The following is a 17,024-nucleotide window of genomic DNA, read 5'->3' on the forward strand; positions in this document are numbered from 1 at the left end:
AGTATTGACTTCTGAGCTACATCCCTGGCTCTTTTTCTTTTTTTCCATACTGGGGATAGAACCCAGGGGCATTCTACCTCCAAGCTACACCCTCAGCCTTATTTTTTATTCTCCTTATTTTGAAATGGTGTCCTGAGTTGCAGAAGGCCTCACTGAGTAGTAGCTGAGGCTGTCCATGAACTGCCATTCTCCTGTTTCAGCTTCCCAGATGCTGGGATTACAAGTGTGTGCCACTATGCCTGGCTCTTCCTGGCTCTTTTCGTTCATTCATTTATTTTTGAAACAGGGTTGCACTAAGTTCCTGAAGGTCTCACTAAGTTGCTGAGGTTCACCTTGAACCTGTGATCCTCCTGTCTCGGGAGGGTACCACCGCACCCAGCTGGGGGTTAAGGCTTTGAGCCGAGTGAGGCAAGGCCACCCAGACCACCCGGCTGTAGATAGATACTATTTCTAGTTGGTCGGTATAGAAAGAGAAGTGGCCTGTGGCCCGTGGCCCAGCCAGGGCGCTTGGTATTTGGAGACTGGCCAGACGGGCCGGGCAAAGAAGCAGTTGGAAGGATCATAGGAGAGTCAGAGTGAACCCCTTAGATGATAGCTGCTAGCCGAGCGTGGTGGGCACGCTTGTCATCCCCGCGCTTGGGAGGCAGAGACAGGAGGATCGCGCTGGCTTAGGAGACCCTGTTTCCAAAAATAAAATATAAAATAGGTCTGGGAGTGTAGCCTGGAGGTAGAAGGGCTTCCAGGAACCCCAGTACCACCAAAAAAAAAAAAAAAAAAAAAAAAAAAAAAAAAGCTGCTGGCCCAGCACCTACATATACACCCCTCTGTACTTTATGGGGATTATTTTATATTTTGTTTCCCTACAGAAGAACTTATTGCAGTAAGAGCCCCTTTGCTTGGTGCAGTATTTGACACGTAATAGGAATGTAAATATTTGAATGGGTGAACGGCCTTACGTAGGGTGTGTGTGTGTGTGTGTGTGTGTGTGTGTGTGTGTGTTTTACCAGAGATTGAGCCCCAGAACATTCTACCTCGGAGCTACTCCCCCAGTCCTATTTTATTTTTGTTTTGAAATAGGGTCTAGTTAGGCGGATGAGTCTCACTGCTTCTTGAGGCTTTCTTTGAACCTATGATCCTCCTGTCTCAGCCTCTCAAGTACTGGGCTTAGAGGGATACACCACCACACCTAGCTATAAAGGGTTTTATATGTTAAATAATTTGCTCTTCTCCAGGAACATACTATAGTTTTAAATGTTGTTAGCATTCAGTGTTTTACTTTGAAAGTGGCAACTGAGGTGAAATCAGTCCATTTATTTATTTATTTTTTGCGGGTCTGGGGATGGAACCCAGGGGCATTTGACCTCCGAGCTACACCCCTTACCCTATTTTTATTCTTTATTTTGAAACCTGGTCTCACTGGGTTGCAGAGGGCCTCACTAAGTAGCTGAGGCTGTCCGCGAACTGCGATCCTCCAGGTCTCAGCCTCCCAAATGCTGGGATTACAAGTGTGCGCCACCACGCCCGGCTTTATTTATTTATTTATTTATTTATTTATTTATTTTACTCCTATACAGAGCTATGCTTTTTATACTTTTCCTTGATTTTAAAAATTTCAGGGGATTGAACACAGAGGCATTCTACTTCTGAGCTATACCTATTAATCTTTTTATTTTGAAACAGGATCTTGCTAAGTCACTGTGCACTGGCCTTGAACCTGTGATCCCACTGTCTCAGCCTCCCAAGTACTGGGATTACAGGCATGTTGCCACCAGGCCCAGCTCCTTTAATGCTGAGATAAAAATACTGTGATTAAAAATGAATCTAAGAGCTGGGCGTGGTGGCGCACGCTTGTAATCCCCGCGATTGGGAGGTGGGGACAGGAGGATCACGCAGGTTCAAAGCCAGCCACGCTGGCTTACGAGACCCTGTTTCCAAATAAAAAGTGTAAAATAGGTCTGGGAGTGTAGCCCGGAGGTAGAAGGGCTTCCAGGAACCCCAGTACCACCAAAAAAAAAAAAAAAAAAAAATCTAAGATGGATTATAGGCATGTCTGGTGGTACATGCCTGTAATCCCAGTTCTTGGGCGTCTGAGACAGGAGAATCGCAGGTTTGAGGCCAGCCTCAGCAGTTTAGCAATACCCTTAGCAACCTAGCAAGACCCTGTTTTAGAATAAAAAATAAAATAGGATCTGAGTGTCGTGGCTGTAATCCGGCACTGAGACAGGAGCATTGCAAGTTTGAGACCGGCCTCAGCAAGGTAGAATGCCTCTGCGTTCAAGCCCCATATTCTCCACCCCCCAAAAAGCCACACAAAGCATCTGAGTGTCAGGATGAAAGACTGCTTTGTTTAAACTCCAGGTTATTTCCTTTGTCACTGCCCCTTTCCTGGCCCAGCTGAGAATGATAACCACAGAATTGTACATTGTAAAGTTAGGATTCACATTAATCATTTATTCTAATACTTAGTTTCTTTAAGAACAAAAGTCAAGGCTAATTAAGTTTCACACAGAATATTTCAAACTTCATATCAAATTGCCTTAGTTACTGCGAGATTTGTTTGAGGTATAAGAAAATACTTCAAACATTTTTTTCAAAATACTTAGGAAGCATTTTAGTTGAAAACATTGCATATTTAGAGTGGTTTTAAAAAGAATACTGTTTAAAACAGGATATATTCATAGGAATTTTAACTTTTGACCTTGCAACAAATAAAACTCAAGTCACATCACTTAATGTAAAGAATTCTGTTTCTAGGATGGTCATAAAAATTCCTAGTTACAGGTACCTCCACTTGATGGATAGTAATACGGTAGGTTCCATATTCTGTGCGAGCACATTGGGAACCTGTTCTTTGTGTTTCTGTCTACGTAGCTTGAAATAGTGGGTATTTCAACTTTGTCTGCGCTCCTGGAGCTTTGGCCCGGCAGCGCAGAGGGCCTGGGGCAGCCCGCACCCCAGGAATGCTGGGGGCCCTCCTGCTGGCTGGCTCTGTCCGGGCTGTTGAGGAAGTCCCTCAGAACTTGCTTGAAGACGTAGACTATTTCCCATGGTAGTATGTCATTCTCTGCCAAAACTTCTCGAAATCTAGAGGGGATGTGGGCATATTTATTCAGTTCAGAAATTGTGTTTTGTCAGAATGTGATTGGATACTAGTTACCTACCTTTCGAATAATCTGCACCTGCCTTAAAAATTATGCTTCTAGCGAAGACATTTTTATTGCAATTAAAAAAATTCCCTATCAGCGAGATATTCGTAGATATTTTTGTCCAGCTTATGTCTGGGGATTTGGGTAGCTGGTTATGTGGTACCTGTGATTACAGTTGCCATGCTAAATCTTTGAGGGTTTAGACTCGGCAGTCATATGTCATGCAGAAAGAGAACACAGTATTTTTACCTGCTGAGAATAGTTCCGGTTTGGCAGGGCTGAACTTGTGAGCAGAGAAGCTCAAGCTGCCTGTGTTCGGCGGCTGGGAGGGCCGTGTGGGCATTCTGGTAGTGTTTCAGCCCGCTGCAGCCCACAGCTGTCTTGTTGGCCTTTTGTTCACTTCCGATGTCTTGGAGTGATCTCTCTCGCTCCTTCAAATGCCATGCTAACTCCCGGAGCAGAGCCCTCGTCGCTGCACCCGAGCCAGCGCGGTGTACGGGTGTGTGGGCGCCATCCTTGGGCCACTTCATCCACCCAAAGAGTGGCATTTTAGCCTGTGGAAGTACTCTCACCTATTTTCTTGCATACCGTGTTATGGTTCTAGTGAGCAAATATTCGTTTCTTTACAGTAATATTGCCAGAAAAATGCAGGAATTTTCCATGGTTAGATATGCAGGTCAAAATGAGATTAAAACATGGATTAAAGTCTTTAATTTCTAACTAGGTCAGTGCCCCAACCAAGCTTTGAGTAACTTTTACGTAAGCTAAGCAGAAATTAAATACACAAAATCAGAGACAATCTATAGAATGAATAATTTCTGAAAATAACACTTGCTAATAAAAGTTTTTAGGAGGCTTTAAAATATCACCATATTTGAAAATGCTGTTTACAGACACTTTTGCTTTATGTATTGTACAGAAAAGGCTTAAAGCTTACCTGCCAAGTTGATGGGTCTGACGTGGGGATGCTGCCAGAGAGTTTACTCGAATTGGTGATGCTGCTGTATCTCAGGCATATCTCCTCCTGGATGTGTCTTCTGTTGAAGGAATGAGCCTCTTGATTTACCACTGCAACCGTATTTTAAACCAACAACTTTCTATGTTAGGAATGAGGTTGTGATGTCTTTGTTTGGAGAGAATGCTCATTAATTCACCTTGTAAGTAAGCTAGAAAAAATGACAAAAATAACTTACTGTTTAATCTTCACAAATTATATAGTGGTCTGCCTTTCGAGTGCAGCTCATTTGATTTGGAAGGATGCCGGCAGCTCTGGATGCTGCAAATGCATTCTGACGTGTTGTGGTGATGAAGTGAAGGACAGCGTCTGAAGCACACAGATGCGCCCCTAGCTAAGTGAAGACTGTCGCATGTGATGCTTTGCTGTGCATAGCTGTAGGTCACAGTTTAGTGCTGTATTTTTATGCCAGTAGAGCTCTAAAAATAACCATGTTGCTTTCATTCTTCAGCTTAACTTTCAGGCCATTTAGAAGCCAGGTCACTGTCCCCTTTAATGAAAGCAGAAAAAATATATCAGACTTGACTATCTGCAAAATATGCACTTTGAGAAGGCTTGTTGAATTGAGCAAAATAGGTAAAGCATGCAAACATTAGTCATGCACAGAAAGCTTAGCACACATTACCTTCTGTATTCATTTTACTTGCAAAATAGTAAAACTTGTATATTTAAGCAAGTTGAAATGCTAGAGGACATGATAACTACTTTGGTGGATAACGTTAAGAAACACTTGATAATCCCTAGGCATCTGATGATACAGAGATAATGGGTTATCAGGAAAATAATAGAGATATAAGAACATATAAAGCTCAAAGCAAAATCTTACAGTTCCTCATAGAAAACATTTTAGGATTTTGTCTTGGAGCTGCAGATGAACACTCACACTCACTGTTAAGTGTATAATGCTTTTTATTGTGATAATTTTCTTTCCTTTTTGTATGTGTGATACTAGGGATTGAACCCAGGGGCATTCTACCTCTGAGCTATCCTCCCAGCCCTATTTTATTTTTTATTTTGAAACAGGTTCTCACTGAATTGCTAAAGGCTTCCCTAAGTAGCTGAGGCTGGCCACTGGAACCTGTAATCCTCTTGTCTCAGCCTCCCAAGCGTTAGTATTACAGGTGCGCCCTACGTGCTTCCCTTCCCCTCCCTCCCTCCCTCCCTCCCTCCCTCCCTTCCTTCCTTTTTTCCTTCCTTCTTGGTGGTACTGGGGTTCCTGGAAACCCTTCTACATCCGGGCTACATTCCCAGATCTATTTTATATTTTTATTTGGAAACAGGGTCTCTTAAACCAGCGTGGCTGGCTTCGAACCTGCGGGATCCTCCTCCTGTCTCCGCCTCCCGCCATGACAAGGCTATTGTACTACTTTTCTATTCAGGCATTTGTCTTGCTAAAGAGTGGATGGGGCATAAACGGAACACACAGTGGCTTTTCCTTTTATTCTTTGTGTTTCTCTGTTGCCTTTCTTTCCAATAAGCTGTGAAGAATAGGTATTGTTCCAATCAGACCTGTGTGCCAATGGGCAGTCAAGAATGTGTGTACAAGCCAGGCGTGGTGGTGCAGTCTTGTAACCCCAGTACTTGGGAGACTGAGACAGCGGGATCCCAGGTTCGAGGACAGCCTCAGCTACTTAGTGAGGTTCTCTGCAACTTGGTGAGACCCTGTTTCTAAGTAAGAATAAAATAGCTGGGCATGAAGGTGCATGCTTGTAATCCCAGTATTTGGGAGGCTGAGACAGGGGGATCCGGGTTCACTGGCCAGCCTCAGCTACATAGTGAGTCCCTCTGCAACTTAGTGAGACCTTGTTTCAAAATAAAGAATAAAGAAATAGGGCTGATGGTATAGCTGGAAGGTAGAATGCCCCTGGGTTCAATCTTAGTACTCCTCCCACAGCAGAATAAAAAAGGTCTGGGGTGTAGCTTGGAGGTAGAATGCCCCTGGGTTCCATCCCCAGTGCCACACGTGCACACACACAGTGTGTGTATGGTCATCGAGCAGCTCCTGTTCCTTACGTGCTGAAAAGAGCCAGCGTCAGGGCTGATGACCCCCAACTGGAAGGTTTCACATTACGTCTCCTCTTGTACCATGAAAGGAAATGAATTAGGTTGACCATGACAGAGAGGGTCTACCTGGTTTATGCTAAAACTACCATGAATAGTGCCACTTCTTTTGAACAATTTGCTTGTTATGGCTTAACACTTTCTTTCCTCTGAAATGCTAACAAAAATATCAGTATAGATGGGCGTGGTGGTATACACCTATAATCCCAGTACTTGGGAAGCTGAGAAAGGAGGATTCCACGTCAAAGGCCTGCTTTTGCAACTTGGCGAGACCCTGATTAAAAATAAAAAGTAAAATTTGGCTGGGGATGTACCTCAGGGTAGAATGCCCTGGGTTCATTCCCCAGTGCCACACACACAGAATCAGTATCTGTTGGCTATGGAACATGAACCAGATTTCCGTTAGAGGCCCCTCTGCGGTCTGGTGTCATCACTCCTGCCTGGCTTTCTCTCGTTCCTCCTAACACCAGGCCCAACTCCCACTCCGCTTGCTGTGCTCGCTTCTACCCCCAGCTTTGACTGCACTGCTTGTTCTTAGTCTTCCTCCCTCCCTCCCTCCCTCCCACAGCCATGTTGTACCCCCCCCCCCCCCCCCGATCAACTCACTCATCTCCATGGGCTAGCCACCTCTTTTTCCTTTCTGCAGAACTGGGCATGGCACCCAGGGGTATTCTCCCTCTGGGCTACACCATCAGGCCTATCTTTTATCTTTATTTTGAAACAGGGTTTCACTAAGTTGCAGAGAGCCTCACTAAGTAGCTGAGGCTGGCTGTGAATCTGCAATCCTCCTGTCTCAGCACCCAAGTACTAGGATTACAAGTGTGTGCCACTACAGCTGGCTTGAGCTAGCCTTCTAAGAGAATGACAAACGTAATCATAGATTGCCACATGTTATTTAATACACTTGAAATGTTAACCCTAGTTGGATCTGGAGGTCAGGGGAGGCCTTGTTTGTAGTATGCAGAGTTGGCAAGAAATGAGAGACCTGAGAGTCCAAGGGAAACATGCCAGTTGAAGCCTTTATTAGCTGGCCAGTGGTGGAGCCCTCAGTCTAGAAGTCAGACCGGAGGGGCGCGCCCACTGACAGGGTTATAGGCAAGCAGGTTTACGGAAGGGGAAACTCACAAGTTAGGAGGTGTTGGGGGAGAGATACCACACGGGAATTTCAGGTAGGGAGATAAGCCATTGGCATAGGATGGGGGAGTGGTCCTCCTCCTGAAGCATTCCTAGAGGTGCAAGATTAAGCTTTAGAATAGCCACTTGAAACAGGAAGGGAGGGCTCGAGGGGACTCTACACAGTAGTGTGGGTGAGACCAGTGGAGTCCCTTCTGCTTGCACATCTTGTGAGAGGATGTCCTCTGAGCAGAAACGTAAAGGTTCTGAGCCAGCCACACAGCTTCGTGAAGACCGTCTCCCTTGCCACTTGGCTACTGGACACCATCTCGCCTTTGAGATCTCTGCCCATGTTTGGCCATCACAGATCTTCTCTTGCCACCTGCCTCACCCTGAGTATGCCTTCCACTGAACTTGTGCAAACCGTTCTCCTGGCACTTGGTGCATGATACTTCAAGTTTCAATCTTTCTCCTGAAATTGTTAGATAAAAGTAGAGACCACTTATCATTCTCTGTAGTGCCCCACTACCATGTAGAGGAAGAATATAAGTCTTTGTAGATCTAGGTAAGGAAGTATTTTTTTTCTCTCTTTTTGGGGTTGAACACAGGAATGTTCTGCTTCTGATCTACACCCTAACCCTAATTAATTAATTAATTAATTAATTAATTTTTTTGTGGTACTGGGGTTCCTGGAAGCCCTTCTACCTCCAGGCTACACTCCCAGACCTATTTTTTTTACTATTTTTATTTGGAAACAGGGTCTCCTAAGCCAGTGCGTCTGGCTTTGAACCAGCGCGATCCTCCACATTTTAATAGCTGCAGCCACCTCTGGGCCTGGGTGCTGCGCAGGCCCTGACTGCTTTTTACACTCTGGAAATTAATACCAGAGTAATTTTCCAATACTGGCACACTGGGATTACACCATGCCCAGCAGGAAGTACCTTAATTAAATTTTTCTGTATCAGAGTAAAACTAGAGTAATTTAGATTTTATTTATCAAACATTTTAGTAGCTCAATAAATGGATTATTTCTAATGAATCACAACATTATTAGGAAGTTTTGTGTGGAAGAAGTACAGCTTAAATTATGAGACAATTAGATCATTTTGGTTTTGGTAGTAACAGATTTCTAAGTGCTGGACATGGTGGAGCACGCTGTAATCCCACCATTTGGGAGGATGAGACCGGAGGATCGCAGTTCGCAGACAGCCTCAGCTACTACTTAGGTCCTTTGCGACTCAGTGAGACCTGTTTCAAAATAAAGAATAAAGACAGGAGGATCGTGCTGGTTCGAAGCCAGCCTTGCTGGCTTAAGAGACCCTATTTCCAAATAAAAATATAAAATAGGTCTGGGAGTGTAGCCCGGAGGTAGAAGGGTTTCCAGGAACCCCAGCACCATCATGAATGAATGAATGAATGAATGAATGAATAAATAAATGACTGGAGATATAGCTTGGAGGTAGAATGCTCCTGGGTTCCACCCCCAGTACTGCCAAAAAAGAAGAAAAAAGAAAGTGAAATAGGGCCATATCATTCATAATATGGGTGTGTGTATCTCCATAGAATTTTAAGAAGTATAAGAAAGTACATAAAAAGGAAAGTCTGGAAAGACAAAATTTGGGAACTTTTAGAGGCAAGCTCAGGAACCAGGAAGAACTTTTTAGATATGACAGTCAAGGTCACCTGATAAAGTTTGCAATAGGGTAAGATTGCAGTTAAGATTTTTCATTATGGAGAGATTAAGGTTGCTCTGGTTTTTAATTTTTCTTTTCTTGGTAGGGGCTTTTATGTGGTGGCACTGGGGATTGAACCCTGGGGCATTCTACTTGTAAGCTACACCCCCCGGCCTATTTTATTTTTGTCTTGAAATAGTGTGTCTCTACATTGCTGAGAGTCTCACGACTTGCTGAGGTTGTCCTTGAACCTGTGATCCTCCAGTCTCAGCATCCCAAATTACTGGGATTACAGGCACGCACCACAATGCCTGGCTTCCTAGAATTTCATCTCTCTCTCTCTCTCTCTCTCTCTCTTTCTCTTTTCTTTCTGTGATACTAGGGATTGAACCCAGGGACATTCTGTCTCCAAGCTACATCCCCAGCACTATTTTACTATTTTATTTTTATTTCATTTTATTTTATTTTATTTTATTTTTGGTGGTACTGGGGTTCCTGGAAGCCCTTCTGTCTCCGGGCTACACTCCCAGACCTATTTTTTAATATTTTTATTTGGAAACAGGGTCTCTTAAGCCAGCGCGCGGCTGGCTTCGAACCTGTGCGATGCTCCTGTCTCTGCCTCCCAAGCGCGGGGATTACAAGCGTGCGCCACCACGCCCGGCTACTATTTTATTTTGTAACTAGGTCTCACCAGGTTGATGGCTGCAGCTGGCCTTGGTTCTGTGATCCTCCTGTCTCCGCCTCCCAAGCACCGGGGTTGCAGGCATGTGCCACCGTGCTGGGCTTTCCTAGAATGTTGTATCCTTTCGCCCAGTTTCCTTTTCTCCCTTGGCTCACCAGATTTTATCCATACTACTTATTCTCTCTCCTTGGAGCAGCAGCTTCACAAGGGCCCAGGCCCGGCCTTGTTTGCTGCCCTGCCCCGTCTCAGGCAGCTCCGCAGCGGCAGGTGTGCCGCGCGTGTCAGCTGCACGGTGCGTGCTCCATGCCTGCCTGCCTGCCTGCGCCTCTGTTTACAGGTGCAGATCCTGCACTGAGGAGGTTCTGAGGAGTGACTGGCTGTACGAGCTGTAGCTGTGCGCTTTACATTTTAGCAGATATTGCAGATTTCCCTTCAAAATCAGTGGTCACTCCACTTACCAGCCTCCCTTCATAAATAGGCTGAGAATATTTGCCCTTTTTGCCAGTATTAGTGGGTAAAAAAATGGGTTCTTATGGTTCTGACTTGCATTTATCGGATAATGGCAAGTTTGAACATATTTTCATTTGCTCATTGTGTTTTCCCCAACCTAGTGTTAAGTAAAGTCCAGGAACCTCTCTAGCATAGAGGCATTTGGTGGCTTTTGTGAAACAGTTTGCCAACTTCTACTATTCTTTTCAGGTCACTTAGCCAGAAGAGCTCAGAAGTAGAGTACATTAACAAATACAGACAGCTTGAATCTCAGGAGTTTGATATGTATGGCAGCGGTCAGCCAACCAGTCGGCAAGGTAAGCAGGAATCGTTAAGTGCCTTAGATACGATGTGGGAGTGGCTCATACATCAAAGCGTTATGCTCTTAAACGTTTGAGAGAGAGCCAGGCAGGGTGGTGTAAACGTGTGACATCGGTACCTGGGGAGCTGAGACGGGAGGATTGCATATTCAAGATCAGCCTCAGCAATCGCAAGACTCAGCAACCTAGTGAGACTCCGTTTCAAAATAAAAAAGGGGCTGGGGTATAGTTCAGAGGTACAATGTCTTTGGGTTCAATCCCCAACACCATCACTACTACCATACAAGTTAAAGAGAGCTTGGCGTGGTAGCCCATGCCTGTAATCCCAGAAATTAAACCCAGATTCAAAGCGAGCCTCAGTAACCCAGAGAGGTCCTTAGCAAAATAGGGCTGGGACACAGCGTGGAGGTAGAATGCCCCTGGGTTCAGTCCTTAGAAAAAAAAAGTTTTATGAAAAACTGGGATGTGCATAGTGGTGTACTCCAATAATCCCAGTACTTAGGAAGCCGAGACAGGAGGATTACAGGTTCAGGGCTAGCCCCAGAAGTTTAGTGAGAACCTGTTTTGAAACAAATAATAAAAAGGACTGGGGATATAGCTTGGAGATAGAATGCCCTAGTACCACACACACACACACACACACACACAAAAAAAAAAAAAAAAAAAAAAAAAAAAAGCCAGGTATGGTAAAAAAGAAGCAGAGGTCTGTAATCCCATTACCTGGGAAGTAGAGACAGAACAGCTTCAGCAATTTAGTAGGACTTTCAGAAACCTAGCAAGACCCTGTTTCAAAAACAAAAAATAAGCCAGGCTTGGTGGTTGCACGCTTGTAATCCCAGCGCTTGGGAGGCTAAGACAGGAGGATCACAAGGTTCAAAGCCAGCCTCAGCTACTTAGTGAGCCTCTCAGCAACTTAGTGAGACCCTGTTTACAAATAAATATAAAATAGGTCTGGGAGTATAGCCCAGAGGTAGAAAGCCTCTGGGTTCCACCCCCAGTACCAAAAAAAAAAAAAAAAAAAAAAAAGGCTGGGGGTGTATCTTGGAAGTAAAATGGCTTTGAGTTCAGTCCCCAGTATCACCACCTAAATAAATAAAAAGTTTAAGAGATACAGTATTTTGATCCAAGTAAGAAATTTATCATGCATATTATTTCAGTGTTTTTTGGGGAATGAGTGTAGGATAGGTTGTAAAATGTCCATTTTTTTCTTTTTGTGTGTGTGTGTTACTGGAAATTAAACCCAGGGGTGTTCTACCTCTGACCCACTCTTAGTCTTATTTTATTTTTTGTTTTGAAGCAGGGTCTCACTAGGTTGCTGAGAGCCCCCACTTAGTTTCTGAGGCTGGCTTTGAACTTGGACTCTTCTTGTTTCAGCCTCTCAAGTACTGGGATTACAAGTGTGTATCACCATGTCCAGTTCTTTTAAAATTTTTATAAAATTAAAAAAAATTGTGGTACTGGGGATTGAACCCAGGGGCCTTCTACCTCCAAGCTATACCCCCAGCCCTATTTTTAGTTTTATTTTTAAATGTGGTCTTGCTAGGTTGATGAGAGTCTCACTGCTTGCTGAAGCTATCCTCGAACCTGTAATCTTCCTGTTTTAGCCTCCCAAGTACTGGGATTACATGCATGTTCCACCATGCATGGCTTTTTTTAGCCTTTTAAAAAATAACTATGGAGCCGGGCGTGGTGGTGCACGCTTGTAATCCCTGCGCTTGGGAGGTAGAGACAGGAGGATTGTGCATGTTGGAAGCCAGCCTCGCTGGCTTAAGAGACCCTGTTTCCAAATTAAAAAAATATAAAATAGGTCTGGGAGTGTATCCCAGAGGTAGAAGGGTTTCCAGGAACCCCCAGTACCACAAAAAAACAAAACAAAACTATGAGGCCAGGCGTGGTGGCGCATGCCTGTAATCCCAGCATTTGGGAGGCTGAGACAGACGGATCATGGTTTGTGGACAGCCTTAGCTACCTAGTGAGGCCTTTCACAACTTAGTGAGACCCTGTTTCAAAACAAAGAATAAAAAATTAGGGTATGGGGTGTAGCTCAGAGGTCAAATCCTGGGTTCCATCCCCAGTCCCACCAAAAATAAACAAACAAACAAACTATGAAGCTGGGCGTGGTGACGCACACTTGTAATCCCAGCATTTGGGAGCATGAGACAGGAGGATTGTGGTTTGCAGACAGCCTCAGCTACTTAGTGAGGCCCTCTGCAAGTCAGTGAGACCCTGTTTCAAAAATAAAGAATAAGCTTGGCGTGGTGGCGCACACTTGTAATCCCAGCATTTGGGAGGCTGAGACAGAAGGATCACACAGGTTCAAAGCCAGCCTCAGCTGTTTAGTGAGGCTCTCAGCAACTTAGTGAGACGCCGTGTCCAAATAAAATATAAAAAATAGGTCTGGGAGTATAGCCCAGAGGTAGAAAAGCCCCTGGGTTCCACCTCCAGTACCACCAAAAAAAAAAAAAAAAAAAAAAAAAAAAAGAATTGCCGGGCGTGGTGGCGCACGCTTGTAATCCCTGCGCTTGGGAGGCTGAGATAGGAGGATCGGCACAGGTTCGAAGCCAGTCTCAGCTACTTAGTGAGGCTTTCAGCAACTTAGTGAGAGCCTGTTTCCAAATAAAATAAAATAAAAAAAGGGTCTGGGAGACTAGCCCGGAGGTAGAAAGCCTCTGGGTTCCTCCCCCAGTACCACCAAAAAAAAAAAAAAAAAAAAAAAAAAAAAAAAAAAAAAAGAATAAAAAATAGGGCTGTGGGTATAACTTGGAGATAGAATGCCCCTGGGTTCCATTCCTAGTACTACAAAAACAAACAATGAAATACAGTCCAAATACAGTAACAGTGTGTTAACATCTATCCTTCTTGGGATTTATTTGGGCTTTTTGACAGTACAGATTAGTATCTTTCACCAATTCTAGAAAATTCTGAGCCATTATCTATGCCCCATTTTTTAATTTAGTTTTGTGTTTTTCATTTGGATGGGGTCACTATGCTGGAGCTCAGTTAATTTCTCATCGGTTTTTTTTTTTTTTTTTTTTTTTTTTTTTTTTTTTTTGGTACTGGGGATTGGACCCAGGGACATTCTACCTCTGAGCTTTACCCCCAGCCCTATTTTTTTCTCCTTTTTTTGAAGCAGGGTCTCACTAGGTTGTGGAGGGCCTCGCTAAGTAGCTGCGGCTGGCTGCACACCCAGATCCTCCTGTCTCAGCCTCTCAAGTAGTGGGGTTATAGGCGTGTGCTATCACATCTGGCTGCCATTTTTCTTTAAGTCAAAAGCAGATTCGAGCCAGGCGTGGTGGTGCATGCTTGTAATCCCAGCATTCAGGAGGACTGCGGTTCGTGGACAGCCTCAGCTACTTAGTGAGGCCCTCTGCAACTCAGTGAGACCCGGTTTCAAAATAAAGAAAAAAAAAATAGGGCAGGGGGTGTAACTCGGAGGTTGAATGCCCCTGGGTTCCATCCCCAGACCCGAAAGAAAAAAAAAAAACAGATTCAAATCCTTTGCCTTTCTGTGTTCTTGCCTTAGGTAGACTTTGGCCTGATGTCTTTTCATTGGCTCGTGATCTCTTCAAAGCCTTTGAGGAGTTGTTTATGAGCTGGGCATGGTGGTGTACACCTGTAATCCCAGTATTTGGGGAGCTAAAAGGATGGTTGCAGATTAGAGGATAGCCTTAGCAACTTAATGATACTCTCAGCAATTTGGTAAGACCCTGTTTCAAAATGAAATGGGTTGGGGATTAGCTCAGAAGTAGAACGCCCTGGGTTCACTCCCCAGTACCACGCACACAAAAGATGTTTATGTACTTTACTTACCGTCCTGAGCTGCTCGGGTGGAGGATTGTCTGAACAACCCAGCATGTTTTACCAGAAGTGGTAGTTTAGCTGGGGATGTGGCTCAGTGGTAGAGCACCTCCTGGCATGTGCAAGGCCCTAGGTTTGATTCCCAGCACTGTACACACAAAAAATTAATAAAACCAGAAGGGATAGTTTAAAACACGTGTGCCCTTTGATGCAGTTTCTCCCTGTGCTAGGGAAAGTATGAAGCTGTACACATAAGAACGTTTATGGCACTGTTGCTTCTTTGTGGGATGTTTTGGAAGTGTCTCAGCTGGCAGTGAGCTGAGGAGCTTTATCTGCGTGCTGAGTACTGTGCAGCTCCACAGGGCAGTAGCAGCCTGCCGTCCAGCACCTGAGCTATGGGAAGCTGCTGAGTGTTCAGAGTCCGACCTCAACCCCGGCCGCTGGGCACGCGTGCCGCTGAGCGCGCACTGCTCCCGAAGCGTGCTGTTTGCAGTGGTCACTATTTGGCAGTAGCTGGATCACAAGTGAATGCCTACAACCCAGTCTCTATTCTTGTACTTTTTGGTTTAGACTCAGACTTGACACTTCACTTTGTTTGTGGTATATCAGTGTATTTGGACCTTTTCAGTAGGCAGTTGTTTCAGCTATAGCTTCGGCTACAGGTCGAGGACTTATTCAGCCACCAGTAGTTAGCAACAAGAACACCAGAGGTACTCGAGCTGAGCCCTCGGAGCCGGCCATCTGGTCAGGTGGTGACAGGAGTGCTTGTGGAGATGGGTGCTCTGGGAGGCAGCTCTGTGGGGCACGGAATGGATGCCAGGAAGGAGACAGTTGAGTTTAGTGTGGAAGTAGAGCGTAGGTAGGCAGTGTGACGTCCAGGGCAGAGGGAAATTGTGCAGTAGGTGCCTTGTGATGGGAGAATGCCAGGGGGCCAGGGCCGGTGTCGCTGCAGCGCAGAGCGTGGTGTGGGAGGGCCACTCTGAGCCTCCTTTCTCAGACTCCCAAGTGCTGATAGGCGGTGGTGGTGGCATTAGTGCCATCAAGCCCAGCCTCAGTGAGTTTAGAATCTTTATATGTAATTCAAGGTAAAATTTTTTTTTGAGGGTCTGGGAATGGAACCTAGGGGTGCATTTGACCTCCAAGCTACACCCCCTGCCCTGTTTTATTTTTTAAAATAAAAATGAAGTCTTTCCTAACAGAAGATTGGGTCCTCCTCTAGGCTTCTAGCAGTTTTATTCCCCCTGCTTCAGTCTTTATTAGTAATCATTTGGTGGTTATTTTCATCTATCAGGGAAATTTAGAAAAGAAATACAATTTATATTATTTTTATCTTAGATATACATACATATATATATATATATATATATATATTTTTTTTTTTTTTTTTTTTTTTTTGGTGGTACTGGGGTTCCTGGAAGCCCTTCTACCTCCGGGCTACACTCCTAGACCTATTTTTACATTTTTATTTGGAAACAGGGTCTCCTAAGCCAGCGCGCGCGGCTGGCTTTGAACCTGCGCGATCCTCCTGTCTCTGCCTCCCAAGTGCGGGGATGACAAGCGTGTGCCACCACGCCCAGCTTTAGATTTTTATATATTTTTAAATATTTATTTATTTATTTATTTATTTTGCAGGTCTGGGGATGGAACCCAGACGCATTCTACCTCTGAGCTATACTCCAGCCCTATATTTGACTCTTTTTATTTATTTTATATTTTATTTTATTTTATTTTATTTTATTTGTGGGTCTGGGGATGGAACCCAGGGGCATTTGACCTCCAAGCTACAGCCCTGACCTATTTTTTATTCTTTATTTTGAAACTGGGTCTCACTGAGTTGCAGAGGGCCTCACTAAGTAGCTGAGGCTGTCTGAGAACCACCATCCTCCTCTGGTCTCAGCCTCCCGAATGCTGGGATTACACGCGTGCGCCACCACGCCCGGCTGACTCTTGTTATTTTTGAAACAGGGTCTCACTGAGTTGCAGAGGGCCTCACTAAGTAGCTGAGGCTGTCTGTGAACTGCGATTCTCCAGTGTCAGCCTCCCGAATGTTGGGATTACAAGTGTGCGCCACCACGCCTGGCTTTATGGTATTTTTAATGGCGCACTGTCGTCTCATAACGCATTTCCTAGTGACAGGCGCATGCATGCACACAACACTTGGGCAGCCTCGATGACTCCCTTCCCACTCTCATACATGGTCCTAGATGAGCATTGGTAATCTTCACGCATGCGTAGAGTCAGTGGACGTGTTTCCTCCATCAGCGCCCCTCCATCCTCCGGTAGGCCTCTGCGCCACTGCGGCCTCCTCCATTATCTGAAGTTCTCTTGTATCCTGATCACTCACCAGCTTCTGCATGACAGAGAAAATGTCGGGCTCTTCACTTGCAGTGCCTGGCTAATCTCACTTAACATAATGTTCTCCAGGTCTATCAATTTTATGCAAATGACAACTTTTTTCTTTATTGCTGAGTAGAATTTCATTGCGTGTATATCCCATAATTTTGTAATCGATTCATTTGTCGATGGACACCAGCTGCCGGTGTCCAGCCTCGGCCAGTCCAGGGGTCTTAAAGGAGATACAGGGTTGGCAGAATTGAAGAATGAGAGATGCTGTGCTAATAGCAGGGGAAGAATAAAAAAATATAGGTCTGGGGCGTAGATCAGAGGTAGAATGCCCCTGGGTTTCATCCCCAGCACCCCCCCACACACATACACACACACACACAA

General features: G+C 44.8%; 2 protein-coding genes across 3 annotated transcripts in view; one reads left to right on the forward strand and one right to left on the reverse strand.

The window, feature by feature from the left end:
• Positions 1–17,024, forward strand: part of TDRD9 (tudor domain containing 9) — a gene marked incomplete at both ends in the record, with an annotated part of 111,785 nt that overhangs the window by 6,743 nt on the left and 88,018 nt on the right. For both annotated transcript variants that reach the window (XM_080707823.1, XM_080707824.1), the window contains one exon: positions 10,390–10,496. In XM_080707823.1, the coding sequence (XP_080563949.1) occupies positions 10,390–10,496 (107 nt within the window). The remainder of the gene's footprint in view (positions 1–10,389; positions 10,497–17,024) is intronic.
• RD3L (RD3 like) lies at positions 2,772–3,694 on the reverse strand (the record flags this gene model as incomplete). The annotated part of the gene is made up of 2 exons (XM_080707905.1): positions 2,772–3,084; positions 3,396–3,694. The coding sequence occupies 2 exons, from the start codon at positions 3,692–3,694 to the stop codon at positions 2,772–2,774; spliced, it is 612 nt and encodes a 203-aa protein (XP_080564031.1).

Source organism: Muscardinus avellanarius, assembly GCF_963383645.1.
Source record: "Muscardinus avellanarius genome assembly, chromosome: 12".
Lineage (NCBI taxonomy): Eukaryota > Metazoa > Chordata > Mammalia > Rodentia > Gliridae > Muscardinus > Muscardinus avellanarius.